General features: G+C 36.8%; 1 protein-coding gene across 1 annotated transcript in view; it reads left to right on the top strand.

The window, feature by feature from the left end:
- Positions 1-21649, top strand: part of LOC128993412 (protocadherin Fat 2-like) — a 93388-nt gene that overhangs the window by 28142 nt on the left and 43597 nt on the right. Inside the window, exon 2 of the mRNA XM_054417302.1 lies at positions 8954-9121. Coding sequence (XP_054273277.1) covers positions 9028-9121 — 94 coding nt within the window. The 5' untranslated portion in view covers positions 8954-9027. The remainder of the gene's footprint in view (positions 1-8953; positions 9122-21649) is intronic.

Raw genomic sequence — 21649 nt, 5'->3', positions numbered from 1 at the left:
TGAAGTGCCCTTTGACACTTTACTTAGTATTTAGACATCTTGAAACTTACCTAATTGTGTGATGTCCACCAAACCGTACACAAAATACAACAACAACAAAAGTTGCTCAACATTTAATTAATCTTCGTAGTTGTTTAACGGATTTAGATGAACATTTTATATTGAATAATCAAACCTAAATGTTTATTCGACCAACACAAAACGCTTTCTTGCTAAACTGCACCGCTGCACAATAAAACAGAAAGTAGAGCGATGAATCGGAAGGGAGGAAATCGATGGTCAGGGAAAGTAATAAACTACTTCCAGATAACTCTTTGTGGTGGTGGCACTGATGGTTACTCCATTAGTGTTATTGTAATGGCACGACTGACCTGGTCACAATCAGCCAATCAGAAGCGGTCAAGATCTGGGATGACCAATCAGAAGATCGGTTCGTTTTGGTTCAGTCTGTATGTCAGACGTGCTTTGTTATTCCGTTATGACTATTGAATCTGGCCGTCGACAAAATGACAGGCAAATTTGTTTCTAAATTATTTTATTCTAATGACTATTTGCACATTAGATCCATCCAATAAGTTTTCAGTACATACTAGACTCATTTATTTATTTTTATTGATTTATTTATTAATTTAACGGTTATAACCAATACAGTTAAAGAACATTGTTTTATTTATTTATAAACGGTTGCATCATTTTTACAAGAAAAATACAATTGTCGTACAGAAAGAAGAAGCAGAGGAAAAACAAAAATCACAGGCCAGTACAAAAGTAGTGAAAAAAAAACTGGAAAACAAAACTTCATTAACAAGACATAAAAGATAAATAACAACTATAAATAACAAACTATGAATAACAAACTATAAGTAACAACTATAAATAACAAACTATCTGAACAAGTTGACAAAACAAGAGATTCGAAAAACAAAACCAGTATAGGAACAATAACTAGGGTTGCTTTCAGAGAGGTGAAAGCCAGTTGAGCGGAACAAACGTGATTTGATATTTGTATAAGTAACTAAATGTAAAAAGGTCAATAGATTTATTTACTAATGCTGGTTTTAAAGATTAAAATTATAATAATTCAAATTTACCTCTTAGAGAAGTGCATTAAGGTAGTTTTGACCAGGAAAATATTACAGTAGTTGGAATCTGATATTAACATCCAAAATGGGCATTAATGTTTAAAAAAGAGAAAGGAAATTTAACATTCAAATTCAACTGTAGCCTACAACAAAAACATTGGACTTCATTTTTCACCCTTACAATTGGTTAAAGTATTTAAGTATAAAAAAACAGTACCTATTAAAAAACGAGTATTGTATAACAACAGGAGAGGAAATGTGACATTTAAATTCAACTGTGCAGCATAAAAATCGGTTAAACTCAGCTTTCTTTGCTGGAAATAATTTATGATTGTTAATACCAAGTATTCTTGATGGAGGATATGATTGTAATGTAAATGGAATGTAGGTCTTCTGCCATTATTAGGACGATTTAGCGACGGCATTTTAATACTGGCCTTAATAATACCATTGGCCATTGAATACAGTATATTTTGATGAAAATGCTGGCTACAAATTCAACATGGGGATGGAATGTCTAGTTGTATTGATAGTCAAAGATAAAACATAGGCCTACGAAAAATGTAGGGCTATTTTAATGTAAGACTCAAATGTAAAACGCCTTTAAAAGACTAAAATAAACTGAATTACCAGTCATGTATTTCAATGTGTAAAAACGTAAAAACTGCAAAAAGACTTACTTATTGAACAATAAAATAAGATGGCTGAAATGTAGGCATAAACATAAGTAATAAGTAAACATCGCATTCAGCTGATTTAAGTGAAAACAGAATAATATAATAAGTAGGGAAGACATGCCTTAAATATACAATGTAGATAATATAATTAGAAATTAGTAGCCTACTTCTGGACAGGCCTAGACAATTATCCATACCGTGGTTTAAAGTGTACTTCTATAAGCCCAGGTTTACTTATTACGGTTGTAACTGGACGTATGTATAGTCCGTGGCTTTGGCAATCAAATAACAGTATTTATATAGGACTAGCTGTACCCGCGGGCTTCGCCCCGTTTAACTTCATAAGTATTCGCATGGCTCATTCACGTCCTGGTTGAAGTTCGTTTGCTACGCTCACTCACCTTTAGGTTGGAGCTCGTTCGCTGCGCTCACTGGCCTTCAGGTTAGCTCGTTCGCTACGCTAACTCGCCTTCAGGTTGAAGTTCGTTCGCTACGCTCACTCACCTTTTGGTTGGAAATTAGCTGTTGTCATAAATTTAAAAAAAATTAATATTGCTGCACCCTGTTGGTAATCCTTGTAACTTTTATGCTATTTTATGCTATTGCATGTCATTGCAACAGCTGTTAAGATTCATTAATTCTTTTTAAATACGAAAAATCATAAGATTAACATGGGGAACTACAGAGCCACTGGGGCGGAGCCCGGAAGGGTTTTTGAGATAAGAATATGCTTTAATGTTAATCGGGAATGTGAGCTATCATCATGCCAAATTTCAGCCCAATCTGTCCAGTAGTTTATGCGTGATTGAGCAACAAACACACACACAAACATACACACAAACATACACACAAACTTTCAGATTTATAATATTAGTAAGATAGGCTACTGTTATCAACATTTGAAATGACTGAATTGTTACCAAATTACTGTTTCACAAAATTAATGCATATTCCATTTTCAGCCGAGCCATTAAAATGAGGATTTGCCGAACAATTATTAATATTACGGAATAGTATATAATGATATACAACTTTTCACATTCCATAAATTATATGTTAGTTTTGCTATGGTCAAAGGTCCAAATCCAAATGTTCTCTTTTCTTTTGGTCAGTATGTAATAATTTGCTAGAATCATTGACTTCATATAAAGTCAAAGCTAGAATACTGTAGATGGTTTGATAAATTAAGACCATATGCAAGCATTTTTGAAATCGTTTCCCCGTTTAACCTTAACCAACTATTCCATTCAAAAAAAGATAAAAATTATATGGTGCAACACAAATAAACAACCCGATCACCTACCTATAACCTACACTTTACCTTCCTAATCTAACCTTACTTCAAAACACTTCACGAATACTCATAAACCCCGACCTACCTCCTCACATGCATAAATTAGATCAGTGTTCAATCTGCGTTTTATCATTAAGTGTAATAACTTACTGTACCGTCGATGTAATTCAACATAATATAACCTATGAGGTATTATCGGATTAAATACCGATTTCGATGCGGTTCGATATATCGCTTATTAAATCCTGATTTCTAACATTGGCTGTTTCTAATCAGCTGGCAACACAAATAGGTTCCCAAGAAAGTAGTCACCGGTCCGTATCCCTCCGCTCCTTGTTTATGCTCCGCGCATTAAGAAAGTAGTTCCGTATATTTTCTCAATTTTCAGTGAATTCCGCGCCTTAAAAAAATGTTTTAACGGTATTTTCTTGTTTATTAAAATCATAGGAATGGTTTAAAAACGTTTAAAAGAAAAGTATAGAAAGTTCAGAAATACCTTATGATTCTCTTGTTTACATTTTTCTTGTAAACAAAAAAACTGTCATAACTACTTTAGTCCCATAAGCCTAATGTTAAAAATTTGAAATTTTAAGTTCGTTTTAAATTGCATTAGCATTATCTAATTGAAATTTGTTTGTTTACAAACCATCTCATTATTAGTCTAAGTAGTCTTGTTAAGTTTGGCTGAAATGTGTTCAGCCGTTATTGAGTGATGGTGTTATATTGTTTGCATTGAAGTTGATCCCAAAGCAATGGTAGCAATGCAGTAAGCCGAGTAAAACTTTAGTAAAAGAGGCAGAACAATCTTGATGAAAACAGATAAAACTTGCAGAAAAATAACAATATGATATACTCTATACAAGAACAAGATAACAACAGTAACAACAGGATAGACTATATTAACAAAAATAAATAACAATGCAATATATAGAAAGTTTGGAAACATCCAAAGATTGATTCAGGAGTTCAGTTGTTTTGCATGCTTAACAGTAACAAATCAACTATGATCAAGAGTGAATATACGTGGACGGCTGTTCAATAAGTTAAATAACAAGTGACAAAGATTGAATGCAATATTCATTCTCATTCTTCACACGTGTGACAAATTTATTCTTTTTTATGAAAATATATAAATTTAACTATAGATTTTGACCAGTTATTATCAGGTCCAATCGGAAACTAGAAGAGACTTGTATTTATATTTACCATCCTAAAAAATTTCAGCTCTTTTGATGTCCAGCAATCTAAGAGCACTGACAAAGAATGAATACTACCAAGGAATACAAACAGCCCTGCTAGCCTTTATTGAATAATGAATCCCAAATTGGTCCATTCTCCAATGAATGACACGTTCAACAATAAATCAGGCAACTAATGAGAAAGTAACGAGACTCTGGTCGGACTGTTCATTCAACTCCCAGCGGCGACTATAGACGCTCTAACGATCGCCGATTCAATATAATGCTTTTTGGACCGTGAGAAATAGTTTCCTTGACCTTTGGTTCTCACTGGAAACGCATAAATAAGATTTGCTAAATGTGAGCGGAAATAGTTTCTTAGATGTATTAGACATTCTAGAGAAAAAAAATCTTTGGGTTAACACTTTTGCTTTATAAAATGTTTCCAACAAAACTAATCCTTCATAAGCCTCAGTAGAACTATCAATTGATATATTAAACAAGGTCAATGTCAATAATGATCTTACTATCACTAAACGTATAATAACAGCCACTAAATGCATATAATTTTGGTTGTAGCCTTTGAACAGGTCAGTAATTTAGTTTAATTGACTGTATGGAGTTCAGAAGCCACTCTTAAAACTCTTTAGCAGCGGGTGTTAGTCCACTTTTGTATTAGTTACATACAGTCACTTACGCCTCAATCCTTCTTTGTTTTACTACAGAAGGAAAACAGCATCATCGAGGTGCCTCCGAATCCTCCAACGTTATCTTCAACGGTGAAAACAATTGACTCAACGAAATTAAACTAACATAGCATACAGCTCAAATAGACATGACGGCGAAAATTATCAACCCTGATTGGTCCAAAACAAAAGTTCTAAGATAAATTATAGCAAAGTCAAGCAAGAGGCGGAGCTGTAGCAGCAAACTGTCTGCACGAGTTTCCATCAGGTTTTCCTCGAGTTCACACACTCTAGTACGACATCCACGCCACCTTGTCTGGTGTCATACTCTGGTCACTGGTCCGGTGTAGAGTGTCAACTGGACACCTGGAGGTCAACGTCTGCTCACATTACACGTGTCTTTACGTAATTACATCGATCATCTAGTAATGCACACCTGAAGAGTGAAGACTAGCTCCGTGGGAGACTTTGCTATTAGTTCATGTTGGATTTGTTTTTATGGGTTTCGTTCATTGGAAGGGGATCGGTTCTACAAACAATGTTCATCACATATTGAAAGAACTTAAGTTCATATATTTTTTCAGCTAATGTGCTTCATGATCAATTGTTTTAGATGGGTACTCAACCTATGCGTATTTTAACCAAAATATAAAAAAGTGAGTGTAAAATTTTGTAAGATGAACTGTATAGGTGATGGGAAGGTGATTGTCTATTCTCATGAGATCTAGACTCAAAAGGCATGAGGTCATACCTCAGAATAGATTAATTCCAAAGATTTGGAAGCTAATAATTTAGCATATAAGTTACACGCATGTATCCACGGCAAAGATTAAACTAATTTAATGAATAACTAATCAGAAAGATAAAAATATAACCAGGAAAAATAAAGAGGAAAATGGGTTAGGATGCTAATTATTTGCACTGTGTCTATCGAAACTTTATACAAATCGGGCAGATACAGCATAAAACTAACTGTCTTGATACATAGGCAATCTATAAATATGTTCCATCCATTATATTCTAAACATTTTAGCAATTAGAAATGCTTAGTCTCTTAAGCACCATAGAATCAATGAGTACTTCTGATGAAAAGCAGACCGATGCTGTAACAACAGCTCGTGTTAACATAAAAAGCGACGCGCGCGCCAAACCCTGAGGGCGCCTGGTCACCCGAGCGTTGCGACTTGCTATCGGTAAAGAAGGGGACCACCAATTACACTGATCGAGGAAACTCTTTGTTCTTCAGCAGACACGTATAAGTAAACGCGAGTTTACTATTGCCTAACAACTAACTAGGAACTGTTTCATGATGTTTGCAATGGTTTAGAAAGGAACGACTATTAAATTTGCACTTCTTTCGTGAAGTTTCAATGTATGTTACTAGGGCTGTTTTAGAACTATGTCTTCTTCTGATGAGGGGTTTTTATGTGTTACAAATTATGTGCATTGCGAGTTAGTGAGGTAAGTCGTAGCTGTTGTTTAGGGTAAAATTGGTTAATCAGTTTTTGAGGTTAGCTAAGCGTGGGCTTATTGTATTCGAAGTGGGAATTTCGGTTATATCATTGGTTGGAATGTTGTGAGTTTGTAGGTTGATGCATTAGTTAATTCCAGGGTTTGGGTAGTTGTCATTGTAGGGTTAGAAACAATGTTGGAAACAATTCCTGAAGTACGGCGACGGTCGTGGTACTTCAGGTTACCTCCTCTCAGAGACTTCATTTACCATCTCAAACTGAAGTATGTGAGAGAGGGCAACTCGTTGACGTGCTTGGACCGTGAGTCCACCCCTCTCACATACATATGGTTGAGGGGGTGGATGAAGTCTCTGAGATGAGGTATGGGGTAAGGCGGTACCTCTGTTCCTGATCCAGAGAAGAGGGTGGGATGGGAAGCGTAAGTTTGATAATTTCTATGTTAAAAACACCTTACTTTAAATTTGAAAAACAACTGTTGGATAAAATCTATAATTTCAAACAATAGGAAGTGTAATGGCGAAACAATCAAATAAAGATGTAAGCATATAAAGGTTACTTCATGTAATTTTTTACAAAAAGTCCTTCACACATCAGTGTAATATAGTCTGTAACATAGATTTTAACGATTTCTAGTTACACAATAGGACAGTAGCGTCGATTGAATTATTCACTGTGCACGGCTAGTTACTGAAGAAAGGGGAAATAAACTCTACGGCAAAAACTAACTACGATCACGGGACATCAAAGAACCCCGCATTTACCGCACTCCATAGAGATACAAGGCCTTCTTCAAATCATTTATGAACATACAGGCAAGAAGTGTTCAAAGGTAAATAAAATGTTGACTAAATACACTCTTATTTCATGAACCTCATAAATACCCCTTCTCAAAAAGTTTAAAATTGAGCCACATCTACGATATTGATATGCCATGTCTTAAAATCTCAAATGTTTCATGGTTACCATCTTGTGAGTACGCATTACGAGATGATATAATACGCTTTAAATGAAACGGGTAAATCGGGAATGCGCCAGTTGTGTGAGGGTTAACAAGGGTCAGCCTGGCACGCACCGGGACTGCGCCAACGCTAACCTAACCTGATAATAAAAGGATAAACTAAATTTGAACCTTTTGAACTTGAAGTATTATCTGAACATCAAGAAATACCGCATTGACACATTGACGGTGTGTTTGGGGGGGGGGGGGTAGATTTGGCAGTGGCGCTTTGCCGGTGTCTACCTGGCCCTAGTGGCGCAATCCCGGTGGACCGAATGAAATATGTTAAAGGAAGAAAGATAAAAATGGTAAGGAGCTGAAGAGATGAAGAGGAATAAGAGATAAAGTGGGAAGTGGTGGAGAATAAAGAATAATAAATACAAAAGAAGCCTTCAACGCTCAGGACTGCTTAAGTTGGTATCAAATACTTCATTTACGAACCTATGTTGAAAATCCAAGAGGCAGAACAAGTCGACACATTAGATAACCAATGACCCTGCACCCATAACCCCATAACACCCCGGTTCCCACCACTCCGGATCCATTCCGGGTGATTTTCCTACTAATTGGCCTGATTAATTAGCCACTGATTGTTGGAGAACAATTGACGGTTCCTACTCCTAGACAATCCGTCTGCTTGCCGCAACCCCGGCTCCGCTTCCCCTGACGCAACACAACGGTCCGTCCAGGCACCGTGAACCATGCAAGCTGTGGTAATTAGAGAGGATGTTGCCTACTTCTTCATCACACTGGAGAATCACTGACTCTGACAAGTGCTGAACTTGTATAATACTGCGTAGAATAGTAGCATTGACTTTATATCTACACTGTGTAGATATAAAGTCAATGATAGTAGTAGTTAGAGTGGTCGTTGAATAATGTTTCCTCTGCAAATCCTTTTCGAGACAGTTTTTAGTACAGTTTCATTTATGAATCACAGCATGTTGAAAGGCAAACAACCTTAGAATTCATAAACAAAACTTTGAAGATTACATATATTTGTTTGACAGTTTGATTTATGAACTGCGGCATATTAAAAATTAGACAGCCATAGAGTTCCTCCTCAAAAAATGTCAGTTTGATAATGAGAAAAGTCAGTAGCTTTTTAATGGTTCGAAATTGGACCCAGCCGTCCTTGATAAATAAATGATCCTGGATACACAGGCCAGCTGACAACTACCCGGATCATCGCACTTTATTCTTCACTCCAATTTGAGCTGAATAAGCACCTAGGCGGCCCAATCTTAATTGATAATGTCCGTCTTATGACTTTATAAACGCAACCACATATTTAGCATACTTTATACTCGTATACACTATGTCAACATTAAGTGTCTTTAGTTTTTACTTATTAGTAACCCTTTATATGGAAAAAACTTTTGAACCACACACTAATCCGTGGTTTGACAAACATCTTCCGTCTAGCTCGGTTGAGTAACTACGTAGAATTAGTTATCTAACTAATGACCTAATGTAACAACTGTTCATTTTGACTCCATTTTGATCCGTGTGGTTTGTATACAAAAGTACGAGTTATAAGCTGATTTTATCACTGATTGTGTTTCAGGATTGCCAAGATAGCCCAATGTGGGGACTCAGGTCGCCGGTGAGTCGGTGGTCAGTTGTGTCACACCCGCGGTCATGCCACGACAGGGACGGGTAGACGAGGGTGTCCGGGGGCTGCAGGGCCTCGCCCTGGCCCTCGTACTGCTCCAGACCATGGTCCAGGCACAAGGTAAGATCTAGAAGATATAGTTAAGTCTCTAGTAGCAGATCATTTCATTGGCGATTCTTTTCGGTTACGTTATGTATCTCAAAAACCTGTACTGGTTTTGATTAAGAAATCTGGAAGATATGTGTAATTACCATTTACATCTTTGACGAACAGGACCCGTGAATAAGGTCCTGCCCTACAAATTCTTGCCTTTTTACAACTGAACTTTTTTTTTTATTAACTAGGTTATTTTATTTCAGCACTGACAATTGGACATACATTATACCAAAAGTAGAGACTCATCTCATACTAGAGATTATTCAGGATGGGTATGGTTGATGTAGATTTATGCTGTCAATGCCTTTATTCCCTTAACAACTTATTAGACCTACCTACGTTCCATCTACTCGATGTCACCTAAACCTTCTCATCACTGTAATTTCAAGGAAAGAAACATTAATAGTGGGATTAGAAACAAGAAATACCAGCGTGGAATTAGAACCACGCGAAATATGGGTGCCAACAAAGAAAAATAAGATTTTAAAACTTGAGCAACTTTGTTAAAAGCTATAAATTAACTATACAGTACTACCTATATTAAATTTTCTGTCAACTAAAGGCTGATTAGTCGCTTACCTTTCAAAATTGAGCCCTGCGGCCCTGAATCACGGATCACTGAGCTTTCAAAAATATCTTATTCACTAACAAATATCCACTGATCATCACACTCTATTCTACATTATTCAAATACGCGCTTACTAGTAAGGCTTTGTACTAATGTCTCAAACAGAATTGTAATAATGTTTTCCTAACCTGCATTTTTAAACACCCTCAATCCAGCTACGAGGAATGTATCTATATACTGATGATTGCTGTCTTGAAGGGTATGTGATGGTACCATTGACTCATATCGTGTTCGGTAACCTGAGCTGAAGACTCGCTAGTGTGGGACAGTCTGGTCTGACCACAACTGACCCTTGCAACCACTTGTGGCTTCCATTATGACGTGAACCGCAGAACGCGTACTCACGATTACATGAATGGAACTCTGAAGATCGTTCAAAATGACGACATGATTTCATTCAGCGCAAGTATGTCAAAATCGCAATGTATTCAAAGATTCTTTGTATATTGCGGAATATTATGTAACAAATAAAACTAGATCAATACATACTCGTTTGCTCTTCAGCTGAGTAAGAACTCTAACAAGAAATATATTTGTATTAATTGTATTAATCTGTGCGTGATGCTAACTGCTCTACAAACATAGAGTAACTGTTCTAAAGATTTGTGTTAAGATCGCTATAAAAACCTTCCTTGTTCACTCTATAGGGAAAACTTAGACGTTAAAAAGAATTTAATACTAATAATTTGAGATCCAATTTTAAGAGGTGTTTGGGAACAATGTCCAATTCTAAAACTCAAAATTCAGACATTTAGCTCCATTCTTGGGTGGATAAAAATAACTATACCAACAGATGATGAAATGGAGCCTTCTACTTTATTTCAACACACCGACTAATACCTCATTCAATCTGTTCTAATATTCCAAGACTGTAACTACCTCCATTGTTTACATTATAGCCCAGCATTAGAGTAAATTGCAAGAATAATACTAGAGGTAATACTCTCGACATTGACATTAACAAACACAACTGTCATATTGGAGCCATTACCCTGCACAGCTGGCCATAATGGTACTGGTCTACGTAATCTCGAGGCATATCCAAGTAACTACCTCATGCAGTCAGTAGCAGCTCTCAATGGAATCAGATCCAACTGCTGTCTATCAGGCTTCTTACGAGACAGCGCCGCATGTATTGCGTGCATGCGTCGGGAAAGATCAAAGTGTTTAGTAAGTCGTTCTGAACAATTTTGTTTGCATTTAAATCTGTTCAACCTCTTCTCAAAATTGTAGCTTTCAACGAAGATTCACTACGTTGGAGTTGTATTGTATGTTTCTATGGCTGTAGAAAAATCATATTAGTAAGAAATGAGAAAGTGGAATGTCATGGGCTTTACAATGTTTTCTACTGACTTAAAAGCTGTTTCTTAAGCTAGTAACATTGGTTAGAAACTAGCTCTTTAAATTATTTTTTTATATGCTTTGGGGATATCAACTGTCTGAATTTCTTTAGGTGATTTAGCTGTGTATCCGTTGAATTTTCCCTTGTGTATTAGTTTAAAAGCCAACAATTTGTGCTATTAAGGCCCAGTCCAGTTTTGAACAAAGGTTTTAGGTGGGGGAAATCTACTAGAAGACCTCTTTAGCCAATCTGCTCTCTAAATCAATCTAGACAATGAATCCTAAGATGTTCAGCACACTTAACTATATGTGTATTTTAAAGGGGTTTGGCATTAATGCTTCCACTTACCAAAATATTCTGAAATACGTTACCCATTATATTAAACAACGCTGAAAACTCCAGAAACATTTTAAGATCACCACTCAACCAATGTTTCTCATCAGCATCCAATATTCGCAAATTTCGGTGGCAAACACATTTTCTGTCAGCCAATTTAGCAACAGACGGTAGAGTATGACTAGAGCGGAAGACGATGGCAGGTGAAGCAGAGTCGACAGAGCATGTCGTAGACAGCACAGCTAATCACAACGGCAGGTGTAGACGATAGAGAATGACTAGGTAATGTGACAAGACAGTGCTTGACTCAGGGAAAAGCTTTTATCATCGTCCGTGTGGTTGTATGCTTTTTGTTTTAAGATAGCAGATTCGTTAGGAGGGGGATTCGTTTCATATTCAGCAATGTTACCAAATTGTTCAAGCTTAGATTGTCCTCGGTGCCTGAAACGCTGAAACAATTAAAGAAGTTGTTAAATTCAATAAAAAAATCATTTACTTTACAACAAAATGTCTGCTTTTATAAAATGCACCTAATCGCAATGTGTTTTCGAAGTTTATTTATAGAGGTGAACCTATTCAGCCCCAACTTCTCCAATAGTTATATAAAGTGAGACTTCTATCCTTGAGATCTGGGTACAATTCCCACCAATCACCAATCCTGGCATAGACAAAAAGAAAAATAATTCTCAAGTATATGCTCCTGGCTTGCGACTATGCCATGACACATTGGTATGCAAACTATCTTCTTAATGTATGTCTACCTTTAAAAAAGGATACATCTTTTATATGAGTAGACTTTTCCGTGTGGCGGAGAATCATCTCCACCAAAACAAATTGGAAGCATTTTTTCACGATATGTCGGCAACTCCACTGTCGAGCCAAACTCCTATTACATCACTACTCACACCGAACAACCCGATATGTTCCACTGCACATGCGATGGACAACTGTGATACCAGATATTATGAAGTTAACAGTGTTTACGTTTTTCTCGTTTATCGGTAACCGGATACTCGTTATCGAACGGGTGATATCGATCGGATAAATATCACATTACCAAATCGAAGATAAGTACATCACCTCACATGCGAGTAGTCTGAGCACACGAGCAGCAAACCTGCGTGTTCCTCGCTGTCAAGCAAGCTCACTTCGTGCTCATTCGTGTAATGGCCGCCTGTCTCCACACATTTGTGTCAACTCTCCAAAATGGTGTTTGACACACTCGGGTTGGCTGACTTTGTGTGTCAAAGGAGATACAAAGTTTTCATCGTTTCACGTCCGTATTATGTGAGTAAAAATCATTTTTACCGGCATTTAAAACATTTTTCACCCTAAGGGCCAGAAGAAGTCACTGTAAATTCCCCCATAATAGTATTGCAGAAAGGTTCTATTGTAATTATACCTACAAAAAAGTGTCATCATCGTTTCAGGATTTTGAATTTGATCTAGTTGTGATAATTACTAGTTTTTTACGAAAAATCTTAATAAATCTACGGATGCAATAAAATTCAAGCAAATTTATTCATTCTCTGAGCCAACTTTAATTGATGAAAGTAGAAAATGTTAAAATATTTAAACATTATACAACAACATGTTCTTCTAAAATAACAAAAATCTGTAAAATGCTGTATTATAATAACTATCCATCTTACTAATGTGACTTTTTTAATTTTTGAATCATAGGTTTCCGATTGGCACCACTTGTTTACAATTTGCCTGTTATTTCTCCTAGCGTGATTGAGTGCATATTTTTTTCGTGTAGCAATCTCTTCAGTTTCGTCATGTCATATTCTTGTTTAATGTCGAAGGTACAACCAATGATGTAACGGTGGTTTGAGCCAACTAGTTCCGTTTTTATTTTTATTTAATCGGTGGGGGCAGAGGCCACAGTCATAAACTTGATTGAGACGTGCTGGAAAGTGATATATAATAAATCTAAAATGAGCTGTGGTCTAATAAGGGGAAAGCTGAATGGAAAGAAATGTCAGTTTCACGCTACAGTACGCATACACTTCTTCATACCTTCGTACATTCACTCTAAAAACTTGCAAATCTTAATAGTTACAGATCACAAATCCGTTATATCAGGAACTTAATTAAGGAGGATTTATAATCCCTTAACGGTTTCTAACAAGGTATGCTCAGCCGTGCAGAATATGGGTCGTTCCGCAGACAACACCACTAATCAACTCCTTCTGTTCTCAATTAACGTCTGAAGTGACCAGGTAAGGATCGTGACCTATAGCTCGTGAGTCCAGAGGCTCAAACAGAAGATAGAAGCCGCTGTTACAACACCGGGTGTGTCCTTCGACCTCGAACATGACGAAACTTCAGATTGCTGCACGAAAATCGTCCGAAAACTTTTTCATTCTCCAAATACGCCCGCAATCACGCTTGGGGAAATCACAGGCAAATTGGAAAAGAAGTGGTGCCAACCTGGAACCTTGTTGCATACCGTATGTCGATTGTGTGGCCGACCGCAACCACGGCGCAAATTGACTATTTCTTGCTGCTAGACTTGACTACGGTTATTGAAGTCATTACAATAATGCATAATGGTATTGGTATCATTGTTTGCAACATGAAGAAATCGGCCTACTAATTTTCTTCGCAATAAGAAAAAGGTCCTTTTATTTTAGTTTATAGCTTATTTCTTTAATCATAAGGCTCACTGGCGGGTATTTTAAAATATTTAGCCTATCTATTTCAAAATAAAGAGTCTTAGTCTTTTATTTTTATACTAATCAATTGCACTTCATATATTTCAATTATTCTCGAACAGTTTTTCAATGTATTTATTTACTATGACTCTAGGAAAATAGATAGGTAGTCAAATATGTGGTCCATGACAATCGAATGTCATGGATGTATTTGATTTGCCTTTATGACGTAAGACCACTGATTTTGGTTATCAAAAATAGACCTCTAATCCTGTCACAAAATCTTAATCATGTCTTGCAACAAGTTTTATTTCAGGTTACAATTAAGTGTGCTTATGTAACATTATGTTTTCTTCAAATAAAGATCATTAAACATCAAAGCTCCACTCATCATATACGTAAAACACACCAGGTTCAGTATATGTTTCGTAAAATACTGTATTGGTATTTATCAATGCAATTATTGAAATAGGCTTCGATTCTTTTCATTAGTGAAAAGATTTTTCAAAACACACATCTCCACTAGATAGATATTTAAAGAAAGAGAAGTAAGAAGTAGGCGTAAGTAGAAGTAAAAACCCGAACTGCGTGCATCAGATGAAAGTTTTATGTCTACGTTGAAAGTAAACTAATTGACTATTTTCAACACACGCGATGCCAACTAATGGCCTATGGTCTGAGGATAATCTACTTCCTTGACTTGCCGCTGCTTGCCCATATGTAACGGGAAGTCAAGCATAAAATACTTAATTTAAAGTATATTGTATCTTATTAATCTTAGGAAAACAATCATTATGTGCCATTTTATCTGCAAGGTCTACGCCATACAGCCATAATAATCAACTTGAAGCTGAATGAAGATTTCATAAGCTAACAGTAGAAGAAACTATTGTTTGTGTTATAAAGATATCAACAAAGTAAAATTTAGCGAAAGTTGAAGCTCGCCTGAAGAGAATCCTATGTTTAAATTAGAATGGCATTTTCTCATTTAACATTTTCATTTTAATTTATATATTCTTATGTAATAATAATTTTATATGCTACCTGATTAAAAGAAGCTACCATTTGAAACCTCAAATTAACAAAATTGTTTGTAAAGTGAACTATGTTGAACTTAAAACTCTTTCAAGCCCTATTTTCAAGTTAGGTCAAAACATTAAAAACTGAAGTATTACCAAAGACTTTTGAACACCTTCTATCAATAGTCAAGGGTATTACTACTTGATTAACAATAAATCAAAATGAATAGTATACTTCACATGTACCTATGTATTTTCAGTTTCTTAAAATCTAAACAATACAAAGACGATAGCAGAGCATACTTTGACTTAGAATATTGCAGCAAAACCACAAGAACTATTTTCAAACACTACTACGACTATCTTTACCTTTACAATACGTCAAAACAAACCAACAGAAGAAGAAAAGCCACAGTTTCAACAATGCACCGTATACTTAACATTGCTTCGCGGGCAAAGGGAAGAAAGAATAGGTGCAATAATTGGCGGGAAGGAGGAAATGTAGAGACCTAGAGGGCAAAGTGGAGGGTGGTCGGTAGCCGGGGGCGATGTTGCAACTGATTGTTACTGGACCTGATGCAGATGAGAGCAACAGAGCGAAAGGCGCGTGGTCGATAACAGCTGCTGTCAATGCTTCCTGATGACGTAACAGAAACGTGACAGCCGCCCAGCGAGCCACGAGCCAAGTGGATTAATTGTTGGACGAAGAACGGAACAATAGAGAAAGGAGTTGCTGAGTATCTATTGATTTGGGGAATTGTTTGTATGAGGCGTAACTTTAGAAGAGAATACAGTATTTTGATGTAGGAGTACAACAAGGACTATAATATCGTCAATTTATTCGTCAAAAAATATATTGCAGTTTAAAAAAAGTCTGTGACCCAGTATGGGATTCTTCGGAAGAGCGCTTACAATAAGGTAATGGGATACATTTACCCACATACGTTGGAAGACTTTCACGTCCGGCGTCACAGTATTTGTTTGGCGATGCTAGGTTCAATTTTGGCCAACGTTTCGTCCTTACTTAAAAGAAGTGTCCATAGAGACTGTCTCAGGACTAATGAGGATGTCACCTCAAAGTTAGGGCCATACTTCTGGCGGAACCAGGAGGGTTAGGGCAGCAGCCTGCAAATGACGTTGGGATAGTCGAAATGGTTAAGGATTGTATTCACGATGTCTAAATTTGGTTTACATTTTACAAAGTTTTCTTAGAACCTTATCCATTCCGGATTACCAATCATGCATTTCACATTTTATTTTATGTTGCAAATATAGTGTGCTATGTTCAGCAAGTGCCATACTTCATACAAATTCCAATCGCAGCTTCATCGAATCATATAGCTAATATTATTGTGTTACGGATTCCATAAAGCTAAGGTGTTGAAAAACACGTACAGCGTTACGCTTCTGTATCATGTCCATCTAAACCCACATTACTCCTCTTTCATCAACTCACATCCAGACTTTCCACTCATCCTGGAGCGCTCAACCACTTCCATAAGCAAAACCTCTAAATCACCACAGACCGATAATTTCCATCCCACTCCCGCCGAAAGCTCTCGCAACTCGCTGCCCCCAAATACGACACGCCCCTTAAATACAGACAGCCAGTTGTATGCAATAATATACTCGTAATGATATAATAGCTCTATTAACTTTTGCATGATTGGGGTTAATGGAGGAATTAACGACATGGATCTAGAGGGCCTCGGGCAACCACGCAGCGAGTGTTGGAAATCAATTTTTGTTTGATTTACATGTTCCCCTCGGGTCTTGCAAGAGTGTTTCCAAGGAATATTTTCTTGTTCTGCTGCAGCTGGTTGATAATGTCTAATTTATTGGTCTCTTGTGGTTCTGTAACGTTTGTGTTACCGATGTTGCACAACAGATTGGGCGTGACTTTGTCTACAGCTCTCTTTATTAGCGATTTTATTTTGTGCGGACACTGTTATTAGGAGGTGGATTTGTATCGTACTCCATTTACGAATGCACTGTTTGAAATATTGTCTTAATAGATAGATGTATAGATCATATTTTTCAAATCCCAAATCGTGTTCAACCACCAATGAAACTGCATTACTCCTTTCACTGTTTCTACCTTGCAGTTGAGTAAATGTCACAGAACATAGATCAGATATATTGATTTTTATAGTCGAATGACAGTGATGGAGTGATTTTCAAACCATATCCCTCCAAACCTACATTATATCAACATGGACTGTGTTCATGTCAATAGCTTGCTCAACCACCTATATACCAGATCTATCCATCGCGTACGATTTACAGCCAATGCCCATACCAGGCTGTTTTCAGATAGTGTACCGTGAACTTCCATTGTTATTCTGTCCTCCAGTCCAATGGAGTGGCAGCTTCACTCTTTACCTTTGAACTTTGACCCTACACGGCTTGGTGACCGAGATATGTACTGCCACACCCTTCACTGACCCAAGTGTCTCACAATCACTACAGATAACATTGAGGGTAGTCACGCAATGTCTGAACTATCATCTCAGGTAAATACTTACTTTACAAGTGAAACCATTGTAGTTTCGTAAGTACTTTCAGTTGCCTTGCATGCTTCCTTATAGTGATTCGCTTTATTATATTACATTACACACTCTTTAAAGAATTTTGAACTATTATGGTGAGCTACCTTTAAAGAACTTTTAATTCTAATTCAAAATGTTTGCATTGCTTACATAACAGCTTTGACTATTGATATAAGAAGACGTCCATGCTGATATCCATGCTGATTATGAAATTGAACGTAGCTAGATTGAGCAACTGACAAAGGACAAAGTTTTCAAACAAGCCAAATTTGGACTTGAACTAGAGCATATACAGGGTGAATAAAAAGTCAAGACCCCCCCTTAATATTTCTCTAAGTAAATATACAGAGATATCCTTTTGTTGGTCTTGCAATCTTAGCAGGAAATTTCATTTTATGATTTTGAAATTTTTTAGTGTCCCCCAAAAAGGGGGGCTATACAAATCGGTTACAGCTGGTCCATATAGGCTGGATACCAATTTAATGTAAAAGCTTGTGTCTATCCAGTATTTAACACTATTAAAGAACATAAGTCCTATTATTTCTTCCGTGAAAGGAGATTTTAAGTCCAATGATAATGTGTCAGTTTCCCTTGCGAAGTAATGTCCGATATAAAACTCCTCAAGCATCCGTCGGGAGCGCTAATCGTTACTACCGGTCGTGCTGTATGGGCTTTCACAGCGTGTCCCATAACTCCGAACTCTGTAAATCACTTTCTCTATCTCGGACTCTTTTATTGCAGACTATATATCTCGTTTTGTGATTATAGCATTATCCATAGTTCTTTTAAACTAAACCCCCATTGTAGTGTACCTATTAGGTTGGTTTGGAAAGTGACGAAACATATAAGTGTGCTAGGGATCATAATATCATTTAAAACTATGGTTTTATAATTATCATTACTTTTTAACATCACTGAAACTGAATATGAGTGTAATGATCACACACCGTTACAACTGATTATGATCAGCTGTTTTGTTAAACAAGATCTTTTATAGCAAGGCCTAATTTCGAATCGTAATAAAGCTATTAACCTAGGGATCAAATGTGTAATTTATCAAGCGAGTACTACCCCATTCAGTTATCCAGTTACAATTTTGATGTATTGATTCTCTAATAGTTTAATAGTTAACCTAAAATTAAACATAACCATGTGCTATTTTCAATATTTCCTTTACACTAAATTGTAGATACTTTTGCAACATCAATAATATGTTAGTGTTGGTCTACAGCAATGTACCAAAGTCCTTCTCCAAATTTCCCTATCATGAAAGATTTCCCAAGGTAAATTATACTCAACGTTTTGAAAGTCTAAAACTCAAGTTTCTCCTTGATACCTACAACATACGAAAATAATGTCTCCAAATGAACGGTGTGGGTTTCTCGCCAAACCACTGTCTGTGCGTCCATTTGTCGTAATCGACGGAAGATTGCAGTAGGAAGATGTGTAAAGAGAATGGAGGCGTGAAACAGCTGATTTTGAATGGGGAAAGCGAAAAACATCTGTCAACACAATCGATTGTTGAATGGAGATGTCATCTTCCATACTTCACGCCGCCTATGCACGCCTGTGTTAGCGAAAGTGTCAAACAAAGCTTGTTTAGTGGTAAACGGTCACTTTGCATTTTCGGACATGAAGTAACGTTAGTGTTGACTATTTTCATAGCCTTAGATAACATTTTCACTATTTCATCTTTTATGCAGTTCAAATTATCGTTTTACGTTATAAAAACCCACTATCCTACATAGATAGGACTCGATATTAACACATAGTTTAGTCTTTCCTAAGCCCTAGTTAATACTGTAACCTCAAGCTCCTATTATAGGTCGAAGCAGTAGAATGTTCGCCAACAATCGGTGGGCTGCCAGTTCAAAACTAAGAATGATCATTAGATTTTTGTGATACCATACTGAACCTACCTATTTTTGATCATTTGAGTTTAAAATACATGGTCCTGGGTACAGAACTAGAAATTCTTCGCCTTGCAATATGTGGTATAAATCTCTTCTAATCCAATCTTTACACCAATTAACCACCTTGTATCTACTAGCAGTAAATCTTAAACTCCATGAACATTTAAGCCATTTTATATTCTATACTTGGTTCCAGTTTCAGTGAAATTGAAAACACTCCTCTTGGCAACATTACTTGTAATTCCTCTCTAACGGCGTTCTCGGTCTGCGACACTCGGTTCGGCTTCTAGCGGATCGCTTCCATTCGATACACCGCGACAACAGCGACAACGAAGACCACACCTGGAGCGGTAATTGTAAACAGAAACGGTCCGAAGACTGATCCTTGCGGAAGTCCGTGTACGATTGCACAAGAACCATCCTATTGTGGATGTGTCGAATGTTCGATCCGTGTCGTCAAACCGAATCGAATCTCCCGATACGACTCAGTCTTGTTCACAGTAGGAATGTTGAAGACAATCTATCTTGCATAATATTGGTACTTTCTCTCTTGACGTCCATTGAGTGGTCATCAGGTAATGAATGGCGATACTTCCTAGCCTTTATGAAGTGTCGACAGCCACTGTTTACTGTTACACTGCGGTCCGTGATGGATTGTGACGCTTGTCATCAGTTTATATGTCATGTTATAATGGTCATAGTGCTTTCCTTTGAATCTAAAGTTTACTGTTTATCTCAAGCGGGGTCAATTTAGGGTATCCAGATACCATTTGTATATAGATTTTGATGATAATGCTACCAACAAGTAGGTTGACGTTAGATTAAACAAGACCAGTATAGACCGTTCGATTGAGTAATTAATGTAATAAATGTCACACAGCATAAAAACACAGCTTGTTAAAATTAAATAAAGGAGAACATACCTAAATTTATGTTGGTGTAACTTTTGCGTGGGTGCTAAATTATGTGAGAAGTGGCAAGAGATGGAAATAAATTAATACAAAATAAATTGTTTAACAGAGTTGCATTATTTTGCAGGAAAACGAAATGTTACAATATAGTTAGTGACCGTAAAAAATATTAACGTTCAATTGTCCGTTTAGTGTTCAATAATAATCAATATAGAGTATCCTCAAGTCCAACCGATCAACCTAAACCAAATGAACCTGGTTTTATATTTTTAAAGACATCTGATCAAATTTTCTTTCAAGGTCATACAATTATATTATCTCTCATGCATTGAGTATTTAAGTTTTTTCCTTATTCCAAGTTAATAACATTATTAATACAGTAAGCACTTTTAGTAGAATTGCAGTACTGATTAGGTAGGTGTATTGTGTGTGATTAATCAATAAATTGCATGGCTATCAGCATCGAACTAAAACAGATAACTATTATGACATTTACCCGTGTATTTCACTACCCCCTGGTCAGTTGTACCATTCACTCGCAAGGATAGATAGGCGGTGATCTCGTTAGGTATCGCCTGTAACGGTCATTCGTCAGGAAAGGACCTGAATCACGCCCACAGATTAGAAGAGCCTTGATCTTTACTTTCCCGCGCAATCGCATTCGCGGTGACAAAGACGCGGGAAACACCACGTGCTGCAGTAGATTCCATCACGCCGCCATCTTGTGTTGTTGAGGTTATGTTGCTCACGTGTTTACTGTGTAATTGTCTCCTGCTGAGAAGAAACTAGATATTTTATGGGTAACGTGCTTTTTACCGTGTTTGTTAGGATGAGGATAGGGGAGGTAGACAAGTTCTTGGTGTAAATTACACAAAGGATTCAAGGGCATTGTGATTCATATTGTAGTGTTTCGTAGATTACGTTGAGGATACGCAACGTTTATAGTGTATATGAAGGGCGTCGCTCGTCTTCACCTATACTATTCACACGCACTTTGGAAATCTTCATAGAAATCTAATATAATTAAAAAAATCATTAAAAGTAACGAGTAAGGAGAGCTCGGTCTAGTTTCAAGCCATCGAAAAGACCTTTCTCGTGGACCAGTGACAATTTCACTATCGACCGATTAAATGA

Source organism: Macrosteles quadrilineatus, unplaced genomic scaffold (genome assembly GCF_028750875.1).
Source record: "Macrosteles quadrilineatus isolate MER2022 unplaced genomic scaffold, UCM_ALF_1.0 Scaffold_4__1_contigs__length_99947679, whole genome shotgun sequence".
Classification (NCBI taxonomy): domain Eukaryota; kingdom Metazoa; phylum Arthropoda; class Insecta; order Hemiptera; family Cicadellidae; genus Macrosteles; species Macrosteles quadrilineatus.
This window is presented reverse-complemented; position numbering and strand designations above follow the sequence as displayed.